We start from the raw sequence: 26,278 nt of genomic DNA, 5'->3' as shown, positions 1-26,278 counted from the left end.
GTACCTCGGGTTACAGACGCTTCAGGTTACAGACTCCGCTAACCCAGAAATAGCACCTCGGGTTAAGAACTTTGCTTCAGGACGAGAACAAAAATCGTGCGACGGTGGCGCAGCGGGAGGCCCCATTAGCTAAAGGTTAAGAACAGTTTCAGGTTAAGAACGGACCTCCAGAACGAATTAAGTTCTTTACCCGAGGTACCACTGTACTACTTGACAGGAAGGAGGGGGAGACGTTGGGGTGCGGGGAGCAAAGAAGTCTGGGAACCAGAGATCTGGCCTTGCAGTTCTCGTCGTCTGAAACCTTTTCAATTTTCAGTGCAGGCAGAAGAGTCTTAGGAATGGTTAAAGGCCTCCTTATGGACGCAGGGCAAAAGAGCATGATGTTAAGAACCTTTGTTGTGGATATATACAGGGGGTGTTTTGAGCAGGAACTGGGGGGGGGGGGGACTGAGTTCCCTTACCTTAAAAAAAAGTATTTTTTTTGTCCGGGGTCGGGGGCTGGAGTGGATATACAACCCAATGCCTGAGCCAAAAATCCACCTATATTTGTAATCAAGTTTTGGCCATTTCTAATCCAAATCATCGTCTGCTTGAGTTTAATAATAATAAACCTTTATTGTCAGTACACCACCTGTGTGCAGTAATATCACATATTACATTTAGCCACTGCTGGGGGGTGGCATTGTGACTGGGCCCACAATAAACAAACAAACAAACTTCGTGGTGAGGAAACCCTGAACGCTCGTGGAGCCAGCGAGCTGCCCGGAGATGGAGAAATCAAAACGCGTGGGCTGAAACCCAGAATAGGGGTGGTCCGATGCCCTCCGTGGAGGGTCCCCCCTCCCTCTTGAAACCCCGAAAAAGGACCAGGGGGAGACCTCTCCAAACTCTGGTTTCCTCCCCAGAACTAAACTGTTGGCTTGAAAGAAAAGGCGAGTTTGGAGAGCCCGGCGCTTGCCCTCCCGCGCGCTCTGCCTTCCTCTCCGGTGGGATCAGCGAGGCCTGACGTGGGCAGGCTCTGATTGGCTGGCAGCCGATAGGATCTCGGCGGCCAGCGAATTAAGGCGGAGGAGGAAGGAAGGCGGATCTCATTGCGAGCCCTCCGGCCCTGGCAGACGCCTCTTCCATCCGCACCGAAGCGCGCGCTCTCCTTCTCCCTCGCCTCCATCCAGGGAGCAGGGAAGACGATGGTCGCCACGTAAACTGCGCCCGCGCGCTTCCCTGACCTTCCAGAGTCGTCCTGGGGAGTCTGGCAAAAAGTTCTGGCCTCCCGATCCCTCAGCCCGTGGGCTCCTTCCTCCTCACTGCTTCTCCTTTGGAGCCGTCTGGGTAGCAGGAGGGAACGGCCTGGCTCTGCGCGACCATCTGACTCTTCTGGGGGTGCCGTCCTCTGCTCCGAGACCATGGAGTACACCGCCTCCCCCAAGCCGCAGCTCTCCTCCCGGGCGAACGCCTTCTCCATCGCCGCGCTCATGTCCAGCGGGAGCTCCAAGGAGAAGGAGAGCGCCGAGAGCACCATCAAGCCCCTGGGTGAGTCTCCGGAGAAGGAGGGACGCGCCGTCGGGGGGTCCTCTTCTCCAAGCCCACCTGCCCAGCCTAGAGGGGCTTTCGCCTGGGATGCTGGAGTGATCGCTTGGGGGAATGGAGGGAGGGGGTGATCCTGTCATAGGATCATAGAAGAGACCCCCAGGGTCATCCAGGCGAAGCCCCTGCAATGCAGGAAAACAGACAGGTTCCTGCTTAGTTTTGCAAATGTGTTAGCAGTTTTAATGCGGCACCGAGCTCAATGGGCCTCAATGGGTAACTGTGTGTGGGGGCGGGAGGATACGTTTAGAAAGGACAGCTTTCCAAAACAATAATTATTCGTGGGGTGGGAGAATGCCTTTCCTAAATTGGACTGGATGGTTCCACTTCCCCTTGACTGGGATGTTCTCAAGGATGCCTTCCAAACGCCCAGTGGAAAGTGTTAAAAGGCAACGGAAGCAAACGCTTTTCTAAGTAGTCTGGTTTACAATTAAAATATCCCGGTTGTTACGACGGGGCGTTCCGTGGTTCTTTAAAGGCTGCGATTATCCGACGCATCGTTTTCATTTTAAGAAGCTGCTGCTTTTAGAGGGATCAGATACAGGATCTGGCCCCAGTGCCGTATCTCCGGTCAGAAATAAAAACCAGATACGATTTTGCTAAGTTCTGTTTTCTTGGACTGCTCTTCCTCTCTCCGGGCAAAAGAGGCCATCGATCCGGAAAACAAACTTTTCATCCGAGAACTTTGGGGCGCAGCTGTAGTTGTAAAACCAGCCCTAGGACCAGCTGATTAAGTGGGAACCACTTCTCCCCAGTTTGTTCGTACACTTTTTAAACTAGGGAGACAGAGTTGGAGAGGGAGTAAAGTAATTACTAGCAATCAATATTTTTTTTTAAAAGCCAGAAATTCTGTGAATATTTGCTGCACAGGAGACAACTGCAATCCTGTACACATTTAGCTGGGAGCAAGTCCCAGGATCGCTGGGCAAGCACGTTTAGCTTGGTAGGATTTGCTTCAGGATGAAAATGGGGCCTCCTTTGGAATGAGTTTGTATTCAAAATAAACTTGTCCTCTGGAATCACTGGGATTCGTAATAGCCAAGGCTGTGATTCCGAATCTGGAAGCCATTAAAAAATAAATAAACCCGACCAATTTCATATAAATGTATTTAGGATGAGGTGATCATAAACTAAGGAGTCTGAAAGAAATGGGATTTGCTTTCAAATACAAAGACTCCGTTCACATCCCTTTGAAGTCGAAGGCAAAACTTCGCTGGACCTGAATTGCAATCCACAACAGGGAGCCCATATTTTTGACTGTGATCCTTAAAGCCTCTGAAGTCAATCTGCGCTATCCTGCATGGATGGACATCCCATCCTAAAACATCCTCCCGTTGAGTAAATAAGATTTGCTTTCTGATAAACACGCCAGGACTACTGTTTCATACTCTCTAGTAAAACATTCCACTTTGACTTGAAAATAAGCCATTTTGATTCGTAAGAGAACTTGCTTCTAATTCCAGAAGTTTAGTGCGTCAACCCAAATACCCAACCCAATTTACCCTGGCTTTTGACACTCGATGTGGTATGCTTTTTAGGACCCACCTAAGTTATTTTAAACTGTTTTTAAATATTGTGTTTGAATGTTGGAACCCGCCTTTTGGGTAAAGGGCAGATGATTAATAATGATAAGTAGTGGAGAATGTGAAAAGTTTTGTGCGTTTTGTTTTAAATAAGTTTTGTCGACTTGTATAGAACCTCAATTACAGAATTTCCTAAGAAAAGAGTAAATATGTCTCTGCTCCAAGGACGTTACAAGGAAAATAACAAAGAATTATTGCACTTTCTTTATTTTAAGATACTATTGTGCTGATTTTGACCTTTATAGCACTTTGAGCTTTAGGTACATTATGTATTTAGATCCTTTTCTCTTACAGAAGCGTTAACAAAAAATACTTCTCATAAAATCATTGCTCAGCTCTTTGTGTGGGTTTCCTTTAGGGCTGTTTAAGAAACATTACCCAGAAACCCTTAACTATAATTTTTTTCACACCTCTTCCCTCTGTCAGTTAGCCCACCCTTTAACCATTAATAGAAATAATGCGCCTTTAGAAAACTACCTTTTTCTCTTGGTGAAGAATGAAAGGAAGAGCGAGAGTTCTCTCTTTTTATATAATTTTAATTAAATTTTATTTTAAAAAATTGACAAAACATCCATCTTGCATATAATATACAAAAACCTCTTGGCCTGAGACTTCCCTCTTCCTCAACTAATGGTTTTCCTAATTATACTCTGATATTGCATTTCGTTATTAGGAAGAGCGAGAGTTCTCATTGGCGTTGTTAAAAAAGGGTAATTTAAAAGACAAAACAAAAAATCCGAAGGCTTTTAAGTACTACAAAGATGCATTCAATATAAGCAATGCGTATGCTTAAGAAACTTTCGTAGAAAATAGAAACCGGTCCCTCATCCCAAACATCGTAATTGAAAGATAATTTTATACTTTATCTTTCTGAGCTTCGGTCACAGCGAATTTGTTTCCGGTTATTTACAGACCCTTCTTTCCCCTGTTCCGAGTATGGACTGGCTCGTGGTTGCATAGACTTGCCTTTGCGCCTGCTTTTAAGAAAATATTACTTCCCGCCTCCCACTGCAGTTTTTAAATAAATATGAGCAGAAAGATCCTGGACAGGTTGAAAGAGGTCCGGTACGACCATATCCTTGAGATCTGCTAAACCGACTAAGATGATCACCAGGAGATTGGACCGGGCGGGATCTCGATTTGTTTTGATTCGGTTTCCTCGTTTGGTCTCTTGCTGAGGAAGAAACCGGAGGCCGAGGGCCCTGGGATCTCTTTGGAGCGCGTTCCCAATCGACTCGCTGTATCCTCGCCTTCTAGCTCCCCTCTTCCTTCTTCTATTGGAAGTGTAGGCCCAACTTGCCGTCCCTTCTGTTCAGCCCATTTCCCAGACTCAACCGCGGAGTCTTGCGCGCCCAGCGGCTGATTAGAGCCCGAGTCACAGATGCGGTTGGCTTTGCTCGGAGGCGGATTCCGTTGCCGTTACACTTCGATCTAATTCGGTCCATTTAATCCCAATGGGACAGCTATCTGGGAAATCCATTCTTATGCGTTGGAGCTAGGAGTCACTGCTGAACGTGTGAGACGCAACTTGGCTGAGTTCGCGCCATACACTTAAAGCACCACCCCTCTTAATCCTGGGAACCATATTTTGCTGGGAACTGTAGTTCTGGGTGGTGAGCTACAGTTCCCAGGACTCTTGGCAGCGAGTGCTTTAAAATGCGCTTGAAGGGTTACACCAGGACTGAGAGCCAAGGCTTAGAACTTCCCTCGAGTGTCTTTGGCATATATTATCTGAATTAAAAAATCGCGAGATCTCCGTGGGAGAGAGTTATGGGGTGTTTTGTGCCACTAATTTACTCAACTAAAAACTGGCTTTCTAGAGAATGTCCCGTTGACACAATCGTTCTTAAGAGCGTGACAAAACCATTGAACAACAAAAACCTGACAGAAATCCCAACAAAGCGAGTGCTCTCCTCTTTTCATAGTACTTTTATTTATACATTTATCATAAATATGTGTAACCCGCCTTCCACCGATACAGATACCAGGGCGGGGTACGGAACGCAAAACCAAACAATTGCCACAAAGCATCCATTGCGTTTAAGTCCCTTGCTGGGAGGTGAGATATGAGTTTGGGATTTCCGGAGGGTGCGATCCTGTGTGGAAGCGTTTATACACCCTGGATCGAGGGAGACGCATCGATTTCCGTGCAGACTGTTAGAAGTCCCAAGGAAAGCCACAACCCACCTGAGCGTTTCTCCCTAAATAAACCCCATTTCAAAGGAGCGAGACTGCGTAAAAGCAGAGTTCATTCCTTTCAATGGTGCGTGAAACTACCGCTCAGTTTGCGCCCTGCGGGGAATCTTGGAAGAGTGTTAGGAACAGAGACGTTCTGTCCACCCCCAAATTTGGATGCATATGTCATCCTTAGTTATGTCCCTTTCCAAACCGTAATTATTTTAATACCCCACTCAGCTCCGAAGTTTACACTGGATCAGTGAGTTGGGCAACGCAGCCTCGAAGTTATTGGGATTTGAGCGCACCCTGACTTTGAATAGAGCACGAGGTTTTACACCTGTCCGATCCCTCTGAAGATGAAATATTTATCCTGAATAAAGGGGTCGAGAATCAGACCTCTTCTCCCCACCCCTCCTTGACTTTATTCCAAGGTTACAACACAGCTTTGCCCACTGCCATAATATCACAGAATGATCACTCCAATCCTCAATCCCACACCACTGTCAGGATCAGGCTCCGAGCCTGCCTTATGGGACCTGGACTGCACTGGACGATTAGATCCGCTTCGTTATTGGAAGTAGATCTCACTGAATTGAATGGGGTTTCCGCTTGGGATCGCAGCGCACATCTTGCGTGCTCCAAACCTGCGCCTATTTCCTTGGGAAGGAAATCTCAGCCGTTTTTAACATCTCCGGGAGTCGCAACCTTTCAACTGGGCTAGTCCGGTTGGAAACGTGTATCTGACCAATTGGTGTGTGTTTTCTGGCATGTAGTGGGTGAAATGCTTGGGATCAGTCTCCGGCGGGTGCGGCCCCGAATCTTGGCACAGGATGCGTCCTGTGAGTTGGTTGGGAATGGGCCGCCGGCGTCGCTGGTCCGATCCTGCCCATCTGGGACCAGTTCTATTTTGGGTTTCCCTTCCATAACGCTCGCTTCCGACGCCAGCTGGATAAAGTCTCCCTCCACCGCCAACCACCACGAAGCCCCTCAAGTGGTTTCTTTATTTAAGGGCGGCGATAATCGGGGCATTTAGACAGGCTTCCTGCCTTCAAAGTAACTGGGCCCTTATCAGTTGGCTTCCAACAGCGCCGAGGCGCGCGACCCAGCAGGGGAAGCTCTCCTGCGCAAGCCTCCTGAGCACATTCGAGAAAATTTTCCGGGTGGATGCTGGCCCCTGGACTGGATTTAACAAGCAGCTGCTAAGAGGGGGCCCGGAGCTTTACAATGCAATCAAATTTAAGCCTACTCAGAAGTAAGCCCCTCCGAGTTCAGTGGGGCTTACTCCCAGGTAAGTGGACGTAGGGTTACATCCTGAGAGTTTTAGAATTAAGAGTCCTATATCTGGTTTTAGCTAAAGCACAATCTAGCCTCTTTCGCCTCCATCCCGACTGCGCACAAACCACTAGATCCCGATTTTCTGGATACAGCTGGGGCGTTAGGGGGATCTCTGACTTACTTTCTCCAGCTGGATCCGTTTCCTTCGCATTTCGTCTCCAGTTTATGGCACTTGAACTCTAGACTTGTGCGGAAGGTGAGGCTTGCTCACGATGCCCACATCTGATAGCGCCCCACGGAGAGTTAACAACGCCAGGAGGTCAAGCGATGACTTTATTTCCCGGTCGGTCCCCTCGCCTGATGAAAATGGGGGTTTCTTTGGAATCCTCCCGGGCAGCCTTTCACCAGGCGGAGGACTGGAGAAAGAAATCCGATCAGGAGAACTTGTGATCAATCTGGAAGATTGATCGGGACGACCAGAAGCCGCAGGGTGTTTGGAGGCGGTTTCCCCTCTAGACTTGGGAAGGTTCCCAAATCTGGGGTCCTTTTCCCTACCTATATCTTAATATTTATATGCTGCTTCTCCATCCAGTTCTAGCCCCCCCCAAAAAAATAGCTTTTATCCTCACTACAATCCTGTGAGGTAAGTTAAACTGAGAGGTAAGTACCGACCCGATGCCACCCAACCTGGTCCCAGCAGGACACTCCAAGCATAGGTGCCAACTCCCTGGGGCTCTGGGTGCCCGAGCACCTACAAAATTCCCCATGAAGGGGCTGGGCGGGCACCCACAAATGTCCATGCCAGCACCATGCATGCTGCCTGATAGCCAAGGCCCTGGGCTCCCACGGTCACAGGACCAAGTTGGCACTCCTGACTCCAAGAATTCATTTCACTAGTAACTTGACAACCATTTAATTTCAGTTACCCTTTGCAGGTAGAAGCAAGCCACAATAGAGAGATGCTCTGCTACCTATTCTATGTAGTTCTTTTGTTGATCACAAGTTGGGGCAGGATCCAGCCGAGAAGCGCGAACCTAAACATGTTTCTTCACAGAAGGCTCAGCGAGAGCTACTCCAAGGAGAATGTCCGGCTCCTCGTGAAATTCCCTTTGAACACAGTTGGGAGGGAGGGAGGCCTCTGAACTACATGTTTAGTCGGAGGTAAATCCTATTAAGTTTAATGGGGCTTATTCCCAGGTAAGTGTGCCTGGGATTTCAGGCTCAAGGTGCGATCCTAGGCTTGGTCTCACAGAATGCAACGAGGCTTACTCGTTGCTAAAGGATTAGCAGCCTGCGCCTTCTATTGAAATCCAAGGAAAGAAGTAACAGTGCTTTGAATTTTGGGAAGGTTAGCTGGGCCCGATGGTGTTTCACCCGTTGTTTGCAACCAGATGCAAGTCCTGTACCTATTTTCTTGGGAGGAAGCCCAAGGGATCTCCTTCCGAGTAGACTTGCATAGGAATGCGCTGTCGGTTGGGGAAGGGGGGGCGGGAAAGCAGTTTAAACTCATCCTGAATAAATACAAAAACGCCTACGGAGTTCAGAGGTACTTCCTTTCTTCCAAGTAAGCCGGGTCGTTAAAAAATAAATAAATTGCACCCCCTAAAAAGATCCGCGTCCTTGATTGCAAATCATCTCCCTTTCGCTTGGTGTCATCTACACAAAGTCTTTTGAGCTAAAACCTTTCTGGTCGGGTTGTACGGTAAATAATGTTTTCAAGGACGCAGCTTTGTGTTCTTCGAGGTGCTAGGCCTCAGTGAGGAGGCAAACCTCTAAATCTTTAGGTGGAAAGTGAAAGCTCACGTGACAATGCTCCAAGATAAATAAATAAACATACACTGCGAAAACGGAATGCCAGAGCAAGTCTGGAAGGTTGACGCGCTACTTTTCTATTTGCAGGTTGTTTTTAAATGAAGAGCATTCATTCATTCATGTGAACCCCGAGCACAAGGCTGAAGTAGAGAGAAGTGTAGGCTGGGTGGGGAAAAGGAAAATTGGGGGAAATGGCTTTCTCCCTATTTTCCGTTCCCTCCCCACTCCTTGTTTCCGACAAAATGGGAGTGAGAACGGGACGTAAAATTTGATTCCCACTCCTTGTCTACTCTCCAATTGTTCAGAAACTAATAGGTGGGAGGAACGGACAAACTGGGGGAGAACAACTCAGCTCCCGCCCGCGATCTTTCTTGTTTTTCCCCAGGCTTTCACATCTAAAGTGAAGCGGATGAAACACGGGTTTCTTGCCGCAGAAAGCAAGTGGCCAGCGTTCTTGTACCTGCTTGCAAAACATTGTCCGTGGCGCGCTTCGTGAGTGGGCAAAGCCGTCTCAGGGCGGCGTCTGCTCTCGTCTGCGAGGCAACCGACAAGTTCTCTCTTCCTCGTTCTCTCTTCTGAAATCTTGAGGACAAGACGCGATGGAAATCAGGAGGCGGCGGCAGTGGAGAAAGCTCTTCACACGCAACACTTTCGCTGCGCTTTGATTGCTTTTAACTGCCAATTGCGGCGACTGTGTGTAGCCGGCTCCCTGCCTAAAAGCGCCCGAACGCCTCTGCTGTTGCGGTGCGTAAAACGCAGGGCGGCAGGGAGTTTAAAAACCATATCCTCTGCCGCTTGAGAAATTCAGGGGCTTAATGTCGCGGGATTGTGGCCGCAGTTTTCAAGGCTCCGCTTTCCCAAAGGGGCCGTAAGTTCATATGAGTGAGGGAAGAGACAGGCAGACGGAAAAGAGACCCCCAGATAGTCTTGGATCGGCTATAGCCACGACGATCTCTCCAATTTCGTGCGCGTCGTTTTCATTTGCGGGAGTTCAGGACCTGCGGGAGCATCGGTTCCCCTCCTGGTTATTATTGGCTTTCTGCTGGAATCGTTCCTCGTGTTTGTCAGGTTCACCTCTCTGCTCTTCCGGGCAGCAGGCTGACTTGCTTTTCCATTTTTGCTCTGCTGTGCTGACTCGATTATTCACCAGGAGCAGCGATCTCACTCCGTCGTCGCCCTTTCTCTCTGTCCCATTTGCAGAGCAATTCGTGGAGAAGTCGTCTTGCTCCCAAACGCTCGGCGACTTGCCCGCTTTGGAAACGCCGCCGGGGGATTTCGGCAGCGCCAGCCCCTCTTCCCTGTGCACCGAGCCCCTCATTCCCACCACCCCCATCATTCCCAGCGAGGAGATGGCCAAGATCTCCTGCAGCCTGGAGACCAAGGACCTCTGGGACAAATTCCACGACCTGGGCACCGAGATGATCATCACCAAATCGGGGAGGTAAGGCTATACTTTCAAAGTCATCGGTTATATTTTGGCACCACAATCCACAGTTGGACAGTGCCTTCGTTAGGACTAACCAAAAACGTCACAAAATAGTGACGAGCTTTGGTTGGTGGTCCTAAGGAAGGCGTCAGCTGCGTGTGAGATTTGGGGGAGATGTTGCTTCAGCACAACTGCTTTTGCTTATTTGTTGTGCAGAATTACAATGGAGCAACTGAAAGGAAAGAGGGGTGAGAACAGAAGTGCACAGGGCGAAAAAGTTGACTCAAAAGTCTGGGAAAGGGGTAGTTTATCACCAGCCAGCGTGCAGAGCTGTGGATTTATCCAGCCCATGCTTCAGGCATCTGGATTGTGCTAGAAGAGCTTCCTTTAGGCAGAAAAAGGTGCTGATCTGCTCCTCTCCGCTTCCACGCCTCATTGCTAAAAATACTGAGTTTGAGGTGTTGTCAGATGACATGAAGGTTCTTGTCCTCTTTTTTCCTTTTTGATCTGTGATGGCTGTTTAACACATGCATGTCATGGGTTGAATGTTGGTGTCTCCAAGTGATGTGCCTGCCTTGTGTATCAGCCACTGTAACATTAGACCACTTGAAGTATTTGCTTGTAGTCTGCACCTAAAGGTTATTAATATCAGAGTAATAGTTAGAATGAGAATGTTATGCTTCCTTTTATTTGGACGTGAGGGAAGAGCTGTAGAATGCTAACTACACAAACTGCTGCAGTGCAAAAACCAGCTTTGGGATACTGTCTGGACCTGTTTGTTTCATTTTGTTTTAGGCTGCAATCCTGCACCCACTTACTTGGGAGTAAGTCCTATTGAACACAATGGTACTTCTAAGTAGGATTACATTGTAGTGCATGAGCAGTACTTGAGAAGCCTAGGATAGAGTAAAAAATGTGTGCCTTCAGTTGAAATCTGTAAAATAACCAGTAACTTTTTTTCCAAACAAACCTACATTAATATAATTTATGGATTAATGCTATTTTCAGAAGGGTCACCAAATCAGTCTGTTGTAGTAGAAACAAAAACAGAAAAGGCTTGCAGCACCTTAAGGTAAAGGTAAAGGGACCCCTGACCATTAGGTCCAGTCGTGACCGACTCTGGGGTTGTGACACTCATCTCGCTTTATTGGCCGAGGGAGCTGGCGTACAGCTTCCGGGTCACGTAGCCAGCATAACTAAGCTGCTTCTGGCACAACGGAACACTGAAACCAGAGCAGCGCATGGAAACGCCATTTACCTTCCCGCTGGAGCGGTAGCTATTTATCTACTTGCACTTTGACGTGCTTTTGAACTGCTGGGTTTGCAGGAGCAGGGACCGAGCAACGGGAGCGCACCCCGTCACGGGGATTCAAATCGCCAACCTTCTGATCAGCAAGCCCTAGGCTCTGTGGTTTAACCCACAGCACCACCCGCGTCCCATACAGCAGCACCTTAAAGATGACCTCAATTTACTGTGACGTGAGCTTTTGGGGACTAAAGTCCACTTTGTGCAGTATATGAATCAGCCTCTACAGCTAATAAGCAGAGCACCCCATCCATAATAGGCATAAAACTGATGTGTATTCAGGGGGCTTTGTAACACTGGAATCTGCCTATTATGAAACCAGCCCATTGGCCCATCCAGCTCAGTACTGCCTACACTGACTGACAGCTGCTCTCTAGGTTTCAGGCAGGGATTTCACCCAGTCCCACATGGAGATGCTAGGATATTGAATCTTGGACCTTCTGCGCTCAAAGGAGATGCTCACCCTCATTTCTTCCTTGTTTTCATTTCTGCCAATAATTTGCACATTCCACACACCCCGTATAAAAATACAAAATTTCCTTAAGCCAAAACCCATGGCTTTAAAAGGGGAAATTGTAGTTTTGTTGTTGTTGTTTGTTTTAAAAGCTTTTCTTGGTCACCCCATTCTTAGTGTCCCTGCAGAAGTCCCACCCAGACCTAAAAGCTCTAAGGTTAATCAGACTTGGGAAAGCCTGTCTGAGGATTTAGGATCCTGGTTTCATTCTTCTCATAAACACTCAGAAGTGAGTTCCCTCCCTCTTCCTGGGCCTTTCCAGATTACAGTTTCCTTAAGGCTATTTTACACAAAGGAAATCTGGATTTACCACAGACCTATACAAAACTCAGCCGGGCTCTGCAACCAAGCTCATCTCCTTTGGCAAAGGTACCTGCATGATACAAGTGTTGACGTACGCATATTTATCACACTATATACTTAAAATATAACTTGTGCTCTCAATGAAAGCAGTATATATGAAGGCAGTGGTGGGAACTTTGCATTTTCCCATTGACAAAATATTGCTCCTTAAGTGCTGGGAAAATGCCATTGTCACAACAGGAACTTTGAAAAGAGTTTTCACAATCCCATGCAACTCTTGAGCAACAACTCTGAGTTTACCACACTATTTCATCTTTTTAGACCTAAAATGTTTTAAGTGTTTACCCACAAGGAAGCTCCAGTAAGCTCAGTGGGGTTTCCTCCCCAAAAATTGCAGCTAAGGGCTACAAATGGTGCTTGTGAAATCACTAGCGAGTGACACAACCCTTCTTCCATGTTGCATCATTTTGCGATATTTTACAGGCTCCTATTTGTTTAGTTCATTAGACTGCTTCTTAATTGTCCCACTTAACATGGGAGTCCTTAAACAATTCAGAAATAGCGATCGACACCTGCAAGGCTGCTTTTTTACAATACCACAATTTCATGCCATTTCATGTGGAAAGGAGGGATATAAATTGGAAACACATAGCTAAAATTCCCCTTGATTTTTTAAAAAAGTTAGCTCTTAGGAAATAGCATGCACATTTTATTTTTTAAAAAAACAGATCACCTTTCATCCTGACTGGTTCCAAGGCAGATGATAGATACAATCCTATTACATTTATCAACACCACAATATTCTTCATAACAATATACAGTGGTACCTTGGGTTATAGATGCTTCAGGTTACAGACTCCGCTAACCCAGAAATAGTACCTTGGGTTAAGAACTTTGCTTCAGGATGAGAACAGAAATTGCGCTGCGGCAGTGGGAGGCCCCATTTGCTAAAGTGGTACCTCAGGTTAAGAACAGTTTCAGGTTAAGAACGGACCACCGGAACGAATTAAGTTCTTAACCCGAGGTACCACTGTATTTGAGAGCAAACATGGGTGGTCCTCATTGCTATGGTGGCTTTTTTAAAAGGAGGACCCAAATATGCCTACTCTAGCCTTAATGTTTTTGAAGTGGGAATAAGATAGTGTGCCAATAGCATATGTGTAGCACTAAGGGAGAAAACCATTACTGTGGTAGCTCGGGTTACAGACGCTTCAGGTTACAGATGCTTCAGGTTACAGTCTCTGCTAACCCAGAAATAGTACCTCGGGTTAAGAACTTTGTTTCAGGATGAGAACAGAAATCGCACGATGGCGGTGTGGCGGCAGCAGTGGGAGGCCCCATTAGCTAAAGTGGTGCTTCAGGTTAAGAACAGTTTCAGGTTAAGAATGGACGTCCAGTATGAATTAAGTTCTTAACAAGAGGTACCACTGTATTTACTTTGGATATGATGCAGAATGGAAGTATGACCAACTTTTAATTCGGCAACGCATCTAAAAACCTGGAGGCATATGTATTTTTCCACTCTCTAGGTTAGGATGTGCGGTGAGATGCCTCAACTCGCAAGCTTGCTGTCATATCCAAACCATGACTGCTGTTTATTATACTAATTTTCACTCTTCTCCTGCATAGCCTCCATTCTGCTTGTTGCTTCCTTGCCCTATTACCCCCATTGAGCTCCACACGACCAGAGGATTCCATTCCATTGTGTTCCTACAGATCTACAGTTGCAGTTTTTACACCTCCTTCCACTTGCAGCCTCAGGCTTGCTCACCCTGCGCTGGAAGGGACACGACAAGTCTTCTTACATGACTCTCTTTCTTTAACTGCCTGGGAGCTGCATGTGGCTGTCAAGCTGTAGTTTAAAATGCATTTTAAATGTTTAAAATGCGGAGCAGCTTCAGTCAATGTATATTTGTAGGGAGATATGGATTGTTTTAAATATCCCCAAACAAAGATATACAGAAAATGCTTGGAATTTCCCTGTCTCTCTGGTAGGCTAGGCTTATAATGTCTGTTTCTGATCAGTTTCAAAGGGGCTGTTTTCTCTGGTCCCTTATTTATATATTCACCATCTTGTTTGCTTCTGTCTGTTTCAGAAGAATGTTTCCGACCATTAGGGTTTCCTTTTCGGGCGTGGACCCGGAAGCCAAGTTCATTGTGCTGATGGATATCGTTCCAGTCGACAATAAGCGGTACCGATATGCCTACCACAGGTCCTCCTGGCTGGTTGCTGGCAAAGCGGACCCCCCTCTGCCTGCAAGGTCAGTTCATGTGCAAGTCATATCCATTACACACACCCCTCAAATCTCTGCTGTGAATCCTCAGCGTTGCTTTGTAAATACTGGGGCCAGACCAAGAACCGACAACTGCAGAAATCCTTGATAGGAGCCAAAGTTTCTGTGCATTCCAAAGGTGGACAATCTCAAGTCTTATGGCTGCATTTGGCCCTTGGTCTAATTTTATGTGGCCCTTGGTTCAATTTTATGCAGGTGGCAAGGAGGAAGAAAACTGGAAGGAAAGGGAGGGAGGGAGAGAAAAGGAGGTGGTTCCATCTACTTTGGGCCCTATCCATTCGCACTTTTGACTCCTGTTCCACACACCACTGGTTTGCAGCCCTTGACAGATTACTTCCAAGGAAATCTCTCCCAGGGTTGTTTATTCCTGCTGTATTGTTGAGTTTTTTTTATAGGAACCCCCCCCCAAATTTTGAGCAGTGTATGGCAGTATGCATGATCCAGCTAAATGCAAGCAGATTTTAAAAGGAGAGTTGTACACCGCCCCCCACGAATCCTAGGTGTGATCTAATCAAAGTCAAAACAGGTTCTATTAACGTTGGCTTAATCATGCCCAGAGATCTTAAGGATTTGCTGCCCTACCCCTCTGTTATGTACTGAGTTGAATAGGATTCAGAATGCAGCAGTCTGATTGGTCCTAGAACAATAGGGTCCAGAATGCAGCAGTCTGATTGGACCTAGAACAATAGGGTCCAGAAAGCAGCAGTCTGATTGGTCCTCAGGAGCCACTCAATCCAACTCCAGGTGGAAGTGAATCTGCAACCTGATTGCCCTACAGGTGAATCCCGGAATTAGCCAATCACGTGGGGCCCATTGTGTAAAGAATGTATATAAAGCAGACATTCTGGGGGAACTTCCATTCCTCCTCACCACTATGAGCTGAATAAAAAGCATGAAATCCACACTCAACTCCGAGTATATTTCACCCTCAAAAAACCTTGCAAAAGTTTTAGTGCCAAACAGTTTAAATGGCCCTTTAAATATATACATTATTTCCTTCTTGCTACAATACTTTCCACTCTTTAACTTCAAAGAAATCCAGGCATGTTTGGCCAAGTGCAAGTCAAAAATATTAGATTACAGCTTGATTCATGCAATTACATTATTTTTTCAACTGAAGACTAAACCATGGGTCATGTTTATGCACTGCAGTCAATTAATTGTCGACTTGCTCTGCAAGTCAAGGGGACAAGATCCCTTTTTCAATTTTAAAGGCTCAGTTTTTTCAGCTTCTGTAGCCACAGAACTTCGGAATAATAAATGGTGAGAGAGAGAGAGAGAGAGAGAGAGAGAGAGAGAATATCTAGGAATGACTGAGCTCCCCTTGGCTCAGTCTGTAATCCGACTCAGCAAGCCAAGTCATTCCCCGCTCCGGAAAGCTGCTATTTTCCCCGAGCGCAACTCTAAATTCAGATCCCTTCATGTTCCCCATGATGTTTCAAAATGCACATTGAGATCCAAATCTCTTTCCCCAACTCCTGCAATATTCCAAATCCCATGAACCACTCCTTCCCTTCTCCCAAACTGGCTCGCCGTCAGAGCTGTGCTGACACAGGTGCTATCTCACTTGGAGGCCTCCATGGAAGGTAAGGAAGGTAAAGGGACCCTTGAGCATTAGGTCCAGTCGTGGCCAACTCTGGGGTTGCGGTGCTCATCTCGCTTTATTGGCTGAGGGAGCCGGCGTACAGCTTCCGGGTCATGTGGCCAGCATGACTAAGCCGCTTCTGGCGAACCAGAGCAGCGCACAGAAACGCCATTTACCTTCCTGCTGGAGTGGTACCTATTTATCTACTTGCACTTTGACGTGCTTTTGAACTGCTAGGTTGGCAGGAGCAGAGACCGAGCAACGGGAGCTCACCCCGTCGCAGGGATTCGAACCGCCGACCTTCTGATCGGCAAGCCCTAGGCTCTGTGGTTTAACCCACAGCGCCACCCGCGTCCCATGGAAAGCCTTCCTCTATTTCCACGGCACCTGAGATGCTTCAGTGTAGTTTGTCAAGGCAACTTAGTCCTTAAACTTTGGACAGTAGGTGGCTGGGAGAATGTTGTTTCTTGGATGCCCGTCAGTGAAGCATTCAAGGCCCCAGAGGTTTCACACTGAAGCTCCGAATGAGACCTCTTCTTTACCACAACTGCTCCAAAATGGTGTCTGGTACTTCCTAGAATGGTTTGTCTAGGGCAGGGTCAGGCGATGTGATGACCCTGCGCCCAAGATGTTGTTGGGCTATGACTCCAGTCCTTCATGACTACTGGTGGTGTTGGCTGGGGTGGTGGGTGGTTGGATCCAGCAGCGCTGGCCACCTCCTGGAGTGATGTCATCCTGTACAAGATGCAGCACAGAGTGAAATGAGTCAATCTGGCTGAAAAACAACCTCATCATTCCACCAAATTATGAGATATGATGGATGGTTACCTTGAACAGGGGCTTCTCAGTTGTGGCCCTCAGAATTTGGAATGGCCTCCTGATAGAGTGTTTGGCTGGCAAGCAGTAAAGACTACTTTATCCACATCAAAGCTTTTTCCTATGGGGGAAAAATATATTTTAAAAAAATCCTCTAACTGTCCAGATGTGGATAAACTTCATTCAGAAATGGGACCTTCACTATGCAGTCTATACATGTCTACTCAGAAGTAAGTCCCACTAAGTTCACCTGGTATAGGACTGTGGTCTCGGCCTGTCTCCTTCAACTGATGCTTTTGTCTATTGTATTATGAGGATTTTTTTGGCAGATTAAGCTGAAACTTTCAATGGCTCAAACTTTAAGCATGTTGGCAATCTAATAATAATTAAGTTCCAGGGGTTTTAAATTTATTTTTTCAGTGATCACTATTTGTAGACTGAAGCCACATCTCTGTGTGTATATGTTTAAGTCTTGAAGATAGAAATATATCTGTTGCGTGCTTGGCAAGGTTGAGTCAAATGAAGTTAACTTGTTGATGTCGAAAAGATCTATCCATAGGTTTACTTACATAGGTGATTCTCAAGAGAAAGGGGGGGGGGAAGGAATCCCTGCCGTAGGTAAGCCTTGGTGACATCCATACCCTCAGGCTCCCCCCCCCCATCATTTTTGTAGAGAAATAACTTTCAGCACCACAACTGCTGAGACCGAAATTAACGAGGATTAGCCAATATCATTTGAAAGCATTTCCATTCATAAACCTTCACTGCGGATGACCATTAAATCCTCCTTTTCCTGCTGTCATCGTGCAAAGCGGCTCTCCCTCCCTGGCGCTGTGAATGGAAGGAGCAAAATTCTTTTGGAAAAATCTATTGTGGAACTTTCCGCGGGTCCCCAGTCCCAGAATACGACTAGCTTAAATGGCTTTATGAACCAGACCAAACCTTTGAAAGACATACCTGTCTTATGAGTTCTAGCTTGTAGCTAAATATTCTGCTTGTCTTTTCTTCCTTTGGGGTTTTCTGTTTTGTTTCTTTAACATTGGTGCAGAGTGTTGATTAGTTTCCTTGACAATGCAAGCCACCCTGTGCTTTTAACTCCTTGCTGACTAAGGCAAGATCCACCACAGGGCAAAATAATAACTTGTTGCTCAGTGGTAGGTAAAAGTACAATCGGTTTCTTGTTTATGTGCTGATAGTGGGCGGTGTTCAACGGAGTTTTACTCAGAGAACACCTATTAAAAATAATGGACCAGGCTAAAGTCCTGTCTGCACCATACATTTAAACAATCAGGGCCTTCCACCAAGAATCTTGGGAACTGCAGTGATGTGAATTGTTAGGGGACCCCTGTTCCACTCTCAGAGCTACAATTGCCAGGGTGGTTTAACAACCAATTCCTGTTTCCTGGAAACTCTGAAAACTGTAGCTCTTTGAAGGAATTAGGAGTCTCTTGACATCTGTCACTGCCCTTGACAAACTACAGTTTCCCGGATCCATGACGGTTCAAAGTGGCATGATAACTGCTTTAAATGTATAGTGCAGGTGGGACTTTATGCAGCCTAGGACCCACGTACCTACGGGACCGCCTCTCCTGGTATGCCCCGCAGAGGACCTTATGGTCCACAAATGACAACACTTTGGAGGTCCCAAGTCGCAAGGTGGTTAGATTGGTCTCAACTAGGGCCGGGGCCTTTTCAGTACTGGCCCCAACTTGGTGGAACGCTCTGTCACAAGAGACTTGGGCCCTGAGGGACTTGACATCTTTCCGCAGGGCCTGCAAGACAGAGCTGTTCCGCCTGGCCTTTGGTTTGGACTCGGTCTGACCCTTATGTTTCCCTCCCCTTATGGTTTTGATCTATGGGCTACTTTTAAAATGAGGCTGCATTTTAAATTGCATTTTAACCTGTATTTTAACTTGGTTTATTATTATTATTATTATTATTATTATTATTATTATTATTATTATTATTAGTTATTATTAATTATTATTATTATTATTATTATTATTATTATTATTATTATATTTTTACTGTAATTTTAATGGTGTTAGCACCCCTGAGCCCAACTCTGGCCGGGGAGGGTGGGGTATAAATACAATTTATTATTATTATTATTATTATTATTATTATTATTAATACTAATATTGTCACATTCATTAAATTCAGTGGCTCTACTCTGAGTAAAACTATCCAGTGATTTGTCTGTTTGTTTTATATTCTGTTTTTTCTCTAAATAGTCCCTTTCCTTCATTTTTATCCTGCTCAAAACCTGGAGGGAGGGAGTCTCCTGGAATGCTTAATGGCTGAGTTTTCTTTTCTTAGTCCAGTCACTATACCATGTTGGTACTCATGAGCCATTCATTCTTCTTTCAAGCCTTGATCAGAACAGCTGCAGGGGAAGAGGCAAACAATCTTCCATTTTGGGGGCGGGGGGAGAGACAATGCAGTGGATTTGCTTAATAATAATCTAAAATGGAAGCATTAAGCATCAGCTAATGAAATAAAATTATGACTGAGATTGCAAAAGGAATGAAAGGCCCAGGAAATAATAAAGCTTTAAAAGAGAAACAGGCATTCATGATTCAGGCCAGCAAATGAATAACTTAATGAGCCTGTTTCAGACATCGCTTATCTCAATCCTATTAATCTGGGACTGTTCCATTGATTTCGGTGGAATTTACTTGCAAGGAAGTGGGCTTGGGGTTGCTGTTAGTTAGGCAGCTGGACCTGAGACAGATTGACTGGGAAGTATGTCCTACTGGGTTCAGCAGGACTTACTCCCAGATTAGCATTGATGGGATTGCCGTGTTTGTCGCAGAAGTGGATTCGAGAATGTCATACGTGGCAGGCGTCCAGGCGAGCTGTGTGTACCATTTTGCCACCTGAGGCAAAACAGTAAGTGCCACCTTTCCCTGCCCTGCTGCCGCTTCTGCAATTTTGGGTGCCATTTCAGCCAATACCGGAGGCAGCGGGGCACCCACAGGGCTTCCGCCACCTTAGTTTACCTAATGGCAGAGCCGGCTCTGCATCCAGAAGAGTGCTAATGAAAAGCTGGGGAGATGTGGGTTGGGAAGTTTTATGTACTGAAGTTCTCACCCTGGGCCAGCAGGGGGATACTGTAGATAGTTTTCACTCAGGTCCACATATGCAAATAAGGAATTGAAAGTGACGTTCAGTGATTGGATAGTTTCAGAAAGTTGTTACAGTTACGTTGTACTGGAGCTCTATATAAGCAGGCTGGCTGAACCCTTCAGTTCAGTTCTGTTCTGGCCTGTGAATAAACAAGAGCTGTTTGAAGAATCGCTGTGTCATCTGATATGTTCACCCACAACTTAACAGGAAGCTCTGTGGATCATGTTGGCAGGGGCAAAAGCAGGGGGCGGCTATTTATTAGCTAACCAGCTCCAGCTGATCCAAAGCTGCTGCTACCCTACACTCTAGCACCCCATTTCAAGGCTTATTACTCACCTGGGGGTAACTTGGGGTTTCCACTGTGGTAGACCCCTCCCATCTTATCTGTTGGCAGAGGCTGGCAATGATGCCATGCTAGGTCTCCGCTTCCCTGGCCTTTGATCTGGGAGGGACTGGAACGGGCTTTCTATTGTACAGCAGTTTCTTCCCCACCCAAGGCTGAAAGTCTATCTATCCCTGGAATCAGGGCCAGATTTAGGTTTGATGAGGCCCTCAGCTACTGAAGGTCATGGGGCTCTTTATATGTCCAGCTGTCCTTTGTCAACAACAAATTGTCGCTGTTTTTGTGTGTTGAATATATGCTATATAGTAATTTATGGACCTAATAGGTATCTAAAGCCATTTGAACATAACAAAATATGTATTTTATCAAAGTAATTGTTGAACAATTGGAAATGTACATCCAGGTTTTTTCCCCTTTAATTTTTTTTCGGGGCCCCCAAGAGAGTGGGGTCTTAAACTATAGCTTGTTTAGCTTATACATAAATCTGGCACTGACTGGAATATATTGTTAAGTAGGGTTGCCGTATTTCAAAAAGTGAAAATCCGGACACAAAAGGTGTTGCAGTTTTTTTTGGCAAAGTTGTTGAGCTATTTTTGTGTGCAAAATCTCAACAAAAAGAAAGTTTTTTGAGCTATTTTTAATGGAAATCACCCAAATCTACATCAATGTGGATTTTCCTGGACACTTCAGCGGATTTTGCCCAGACACAGCTTAAGAGAGCTGAATACCGGCTATGTCCAGAGAATTCCGGATATTTTGAACATCCATCGATGACTTAATTTGTGTGCTTTCTTTCTGAGACTGATACATTACTAATTTCTTTTGACACTGGGGCAGCTGCTGTTTTTTTTCACATCTATAGGAAATGGAGCCAGTGAACCCCTTTTCACTGGCATATCTTTCAGTCTGAGCCTTCTCCTATATTATTCCTTCAGAACAATCTTTCATAGATTGCATTGCTTTTTCTTCAAGAGGCAGATCTTTAAATAAAATAATAATAATAATAATTAGTAAATAGGGCACCTGAACTTGAGCTGGGTTGTCAGTGTTGTTAACTGGCTATGCCTAGTAGACTAGGCTGGGAAGTTGTAGGGCGGCTCTCTTACAAAAGCAAACGTCCCGAACACAGATCGGGTTGATTGACAGGCCCTGTGTCTCTTGGCTTTCCAGACTGTACGTGCACCCGGATTCTCCGTTCACGGGGGAACAATTGCTGAAGCAGATGGTGTCCTTTGAAAAAGTGAAGCTAACAAACAACGAGCTGGATCAGCACGGTCACGTGAGTAGCTGGTCCTGTGGGAAGGGAAACAATGTCCGCTCTCTCAGGCAATGACACCTGCCGGCACACCTGGTGGGAACGGGCGTTATGAGCAGAGCGCCAGTGGCTGTTGGGAAGGTGCTGCTGTTTTTAGGTGGCTGTTAAGGGGTGCAAAATGTAATGGGGGGAGCAAGGGATGCCTTGGGTCGGGGAGAAGGTTCTGTCATTTATACCTCATTTATCCTTCTCTTGTTTCTGTCCTCTTGGTTCAGCAGCCCAGCATTTTAACATCGTTGTACTCACCAGCCCATGACCCCATTTAACAATTTCTCTCCTTAAACAGGCTTCTGTGGTGGTGTGCTTGTCCCTGCCCCCAAATAATAATAATAATAATAATAATAATAATAATAATAATAATAATAATTTTATTTTATTTTAGCCCTCCCCAGCCCAAGGCGGGCTCAGAGCGGCTAACAACAGTAAAATGATACAACATTCTAAAATAATTTCATTATAAAAACAGTTTCTTGTGCATCTTTCCCCCCATATAATCATTATAATACGGAAGTATTATTGGGCATGTTCTCTTTATCAGTCTTGTGCAAGCCTTAGTGAAGTAAATTTCAGTTTTGCACAAAATCTCCGTATTAAATTTCAGTTTTGCACAAGATCTCCATATTAAATTTCAGTTTTGCACAAGATCTCCGTATTAAATATTAATGGAAATGCCTATCCCTCCCTGCCTATCCCTCCCTCCCAGATCACAAGCTACCACCCACTGTGAAAAATTTACTGGGATGGGTGGCAAAAGGTGGAACAGCAATGAACACCAGTCCCTAAAAAAATGGAAATGTGCGGAAGCTAACACAGTAAGCTCGTACACACAGAAAATCAGGTCTGCTTGTAATAGACGTCCTCCAGTTGGAAGTATCCTGAGATGGGCTTGGAAGGCCCATTGGTGTGAAAAAATTGTCCTGACTTAAGTCCCGTTGATTTCAGTGGGGAAGAAGCATAACTAATGGACGCTGCAATGCTATGCATAATTTACTGTTGAATTCAGTGGGACCTACTTCTGAGTAGGCATGTCTGCACTCACACAACTCTCCTTGTTAGCTTTTAATAAGAATTTATTTCCCCCACTGTCATAATGGAGAAATGATGGTGTGATTGTTTGTCCTTACTGGATGTCATTATTCATTAACCCTAAAGAAGGCATCAAAGTCCCTGGGTGGAAGTCTTGCAGCTGTATCTATGTGATGGTTGATATGAAAAGTGTGTTTCTAAGAAATAGAAATAAGAGCTTTAAAAAATTGCAATAGCAGTAGCTGAGCCAGCTTGTCAAGAACACAGTAATATGACAAAGATATATTGTCTTTCCTTGTCTCATAGAATCTAACCCAAGAGCCCAGGGCAACTAACTCTTAGTAGTGCGGTACATTATCTGGGACCAGACTGCTGCTTTTTTAGTGATATGAGCCTTGGTGTCCTCCAAGGAAGACAATTATTCACAGAGTGTTTGTAATTATACTTTCTCTACAGAGAGCTATTGGCTTTGATCAGGATCAGCAAAGGCCACTGCATTCCTAAGGACTATAAAAAAACCATATAGTGATAGAAACTGGGGAAAGTTCTTTTTCTGCACCAAATCCTTCTGCTTTTGCAATTGTTCATAAAGACAACATGAGCTGGTCTTACACAGTCAGCTGAGTGAGGCAGACGGCAGAAAAGGATCACATTTCTGAACGTGCATCCAAATTCTGTGCAAATAGTAATAAAACTAACAGCTAAATGATAGGATGGAAGATTCTGCTCCAGCTTTTGTTCTTAGGGAGTAGATGGTTTGTCCTGGAATATTTTTTTGAATGCAGAGAAGCATTCGGTACCCCTCACCTGCAGTCTGTTCCATCATTCTTCTGATTCATCATTTTCCCCTCTTAGAAATCTTTAAATTAGGAAAGAGATCTGTGAGGGAACAATTTATTGCACATTGCTAATTACAAGGTCCTAGCCGTGAGCTGTGGAACAGTTGATATATGTGTTGCAGAAAGGTGTTGCAGAAATCTTGGGCAGAAGTAAAAAAGTTGGTAGTTGTTGGGATTTGAATGGATGCTAGGAGAGAATATATTTATTAGATATTTTCCTTCCTTCCTCAAGTTTGTGAGTTCAGCAGAGTGCATCCCTTTGCAGCTTAAAAAGAGACGCTTAGATGGGCTAGTTTTAGCCTTTTAGTTTAAGTAATCCAGAATGCTTTAAGACAGACCGGATTCTCCTGGTATTTCCCACCTTTCTCCCCCTTGAAACAATAATGACGCAAACAGTCTTATAATAGGTAAAAACAACATTTACTCACTCAGAATACTAGTTTTTGGTTTTTTTTACGTGCTTGAACAGCTATTCTGGGGAATTAAAAATGATAGAATACGCAGAGTGAGCAGGTTTAACTAGTAAAATAAGAGAACAAGAGGTTCAACTATATAAAGAGGAATGGGAAAACTTTGTGGAGTATCTGGGAAATAACTGTAAACTATTCTAATATGCACCATGTTGGGGCAGGGAACCCGTGGCCCCTCAGATGCTTGGCTCCAATTCCCACCATGCATGGATGGCGATCAAGGATGATGGAAGCTGCAATCCAACAACACCAGCAGGGCCACATGTTTCCCATCACAACACTATCTGGACTGTGTCTGCAATGGCACACTTACCAAGCTATAGACCAGGGATTGGGGAACCTGTGGCCCTCTAGGCGCCGCCAGGCTTCAGCTCCCATCATCCCCAACCATTGGCCATTCTGGCTGGGGCTGATGGGAGTTGGAGTCCAGCAGTAGCCAGAAGTCCACGGGTTCCAAGGAAGACATAAGAGAAATAGAAACCTACAGTCTATACTCCAGGAAGCCACTAGGCATGATCTGGCAGATCACAAGTTTGGCCTAAGGAAGCTGGAAAGGAGGATTTTTGCCTTCTAGAGAAGGTAGCAACAGAAACTCTTGGAAAGGAGCAGACTTGGAGAACTTCTCTTTGGCCTTAGGTTCATTTCCCTATCAATTGAAAGTTGATTATGGAGTGTCTTTGCAAGTCAACCTTGGCTCCAGGCTTCTGAAACAGTTCCAGGAAGATGCTTATGATGGGTGGGGGATCACTCAGAATACTAGTTGAAGAATAACAAATACCGCAGCTTTGTTCAGGCAGACTTAAAATGGTAAATCAGTTACAAAGGCTTACTTAAGCCTTGCTTAAAATGGAGCATGTAGCTCAGACTTAGCAGATGCTTTCACATTGCTGGCATGATGATGAGTGGTAAGAGAGTAGGAGAACTTGCCCAAGCAGGCAGGAGAATATATAGCTATGCCCTCCCCCTGTCAGGGCACAGTGGGGGTGTCTCTCACAGAGTCCTCTCTAGCAAGTTTACAAGAAAACTTTGTGAGCTTCAGCTCCTATCTAGCAAAAGACGAATTGTTGGTTTGACTGCACTTTAAATACCCCTTATTTGTGAGTGTTGACTTGAATCTGAGTAGCTTTCCCCTTTATCTCCTCTCCAGATAATCTTAAATTCAATGCACAAATACCAGCCTAGGGTGCACATCATCAAGAAGAAAGACCATACAGCTTCCTTGCTTAACCTGAAGTCTGAAGAATTCAGGACATTTATATTTCCAGAGACTGTGTTTACTGCTGTCACTGCCTACCAGAACCAATTGGTAAGTGTTTTATAACTCTTATTAGTCTTTTCATCAATGCTACTACTGGACTGAGAGACGAAAATGAGGTTTGAGTGCCTGAATTGCAAGGATGAAGAGGACCTCTCCCTCTTTCTCTGCTACTTTTTGTGCTTGTAAACTGGATCAGGCCCCTGCAGCGGGTTCCTGTTGAAAACCATCCCCTCCTTTGGAGACAAATATGGCGGGGTAGCAGATGATATTCAACTGATGCAGGAGGAACAGATGCAGGAGCACACACTGGATTGGGGCCCTGCAGCTGCTTTCTCTTAAAAATGCAAGTGACCTGCTTAAAAAGTGTGAACAATGTGACATGATTTGGTCCTAAGGATGTCACAAAGTCTTACGTCTGCTTTGGGCAGACCAGCTGCAGCGTTACACTGCAATCGGAAGTCGTTGGGAGTTTGTGATGGCATTCCAGACACGGTGAGGAAATATTGTAACATTTGGGCCTTTTTAATTTAGAAAAAAGGCGAGTTGAGGGGAAATGATAGAGATGTATAAAATAACGTAGCCGGGGGGTGGGGGGGTGATAAGCTTTTCTCCGTCTCTCATAATCCTAGAATCCGTGATCACCCAATGAAACGGAATGTGAGAAGATTCAAGACAGACAAAAGCACAGGAGCCAACTCCTAAGGACCAAGAGGTCTTTGGCCCTCCCAATAAAATATTTGAGGGGATGCCCCCCCCCAAGTTGATGGACATTGCCAATGCATTTGAATGGTGTGCATGCTTCATCTATTATGTGGGCAGGGCTTACCTGGGCCCCGCAATATTTTATTCAAGTTGGCACCCCTGGGCAAAAGGAAGTCCGTCTTTATACTGTGAATGTGGAATTTGCTATTACAAGACAAAGCGATGGCTTCCAACTTGAATGCCTTTAAAAGGAGTTAGACAAATTCACTGCAGATAAGCCTTTCAGCTATGGCGGCCATATTCCAAGTCTACAATTCTATGGTTCTATGACTCTACTTCTGGTATTGAAGCTGCTGTGTGGGGAGAGCACTATTCTGTTCATGTCCCGCTTGCGGCCTTCCTATGGGAATCTATACTTTTCTAGGCTGGTCTGGGGAGTGGTTTCACAGAACAAAGAGGGCAAAGGACTTCTCATGAGCCAGTTCCACAATGGAACCTTCAGAGACTTTGACGGAAGAAT

At 45.5% G+C, this 26,278-nt stretch overlaps 1 protein-coding gene across 2 annotated transcripts in view; it reads left to right on the top strand.

Moving 5' to 3' along the window:
• The first annotated feature begins 1,085 nt into the window (after positions 1 to 1,085).
• The window catches only part of TBX20 (T-box transcription factor 20), a 42,166-nt gene continuing 16,973 nt past the window's right edge, over positions 1,086 to 26,278 (top strand). Inside the window, exons 1-5 of one of the 2 annotated variants that reach the window (XM_028750205.2) lie at positions 1,086 to 1,530; positions 9,633 to 9,873; positions 14,078 to 14,242; positions 21,319 to 21,427; positions 24,946 to 25,104. In XM_028750205.2, coding sequence (XP_028606038.2) covers positions 1,404 to 1,530; positions 9,633 to 9,873; positions 14,078 to 14,242; positions 21,319 to 21,427; positions 24,946 to 25,104 — 801 coding nt within the window. In that variant the 5' untranslated portion in view covers positions 1,086 to 1,403. Of the gene's footprint in view, positions 1,531 to 6,367; positions 6,634 to 9,632; positions 9,874 to 14,077; positions 14,243 to 21,318; positions 21,428 to 24,945; positions 25,105 to 26,278 lie in introns of those variants that run through there. The other variant, XM_028750206.2, reaches the window with a different exon arrangement.

This window comes from Podarcis muralis, chromosome 12 (assembly GCF_964188315.1).
Source record: "Podarcis muralis chromosome 12, rPodMur119.hap1.1, whole genome shotgun sequence".
Taxonomy (NCBI): domain Eukaryota; kingdom Metazoa; phylum Chordata; class Lepidosauria; order Squamata; family Lacertidae; genus Podarcis; species Podarcis muralis.
This window is presented reverse-complemented; position numbering and strand designations above follow the sequence as displayed.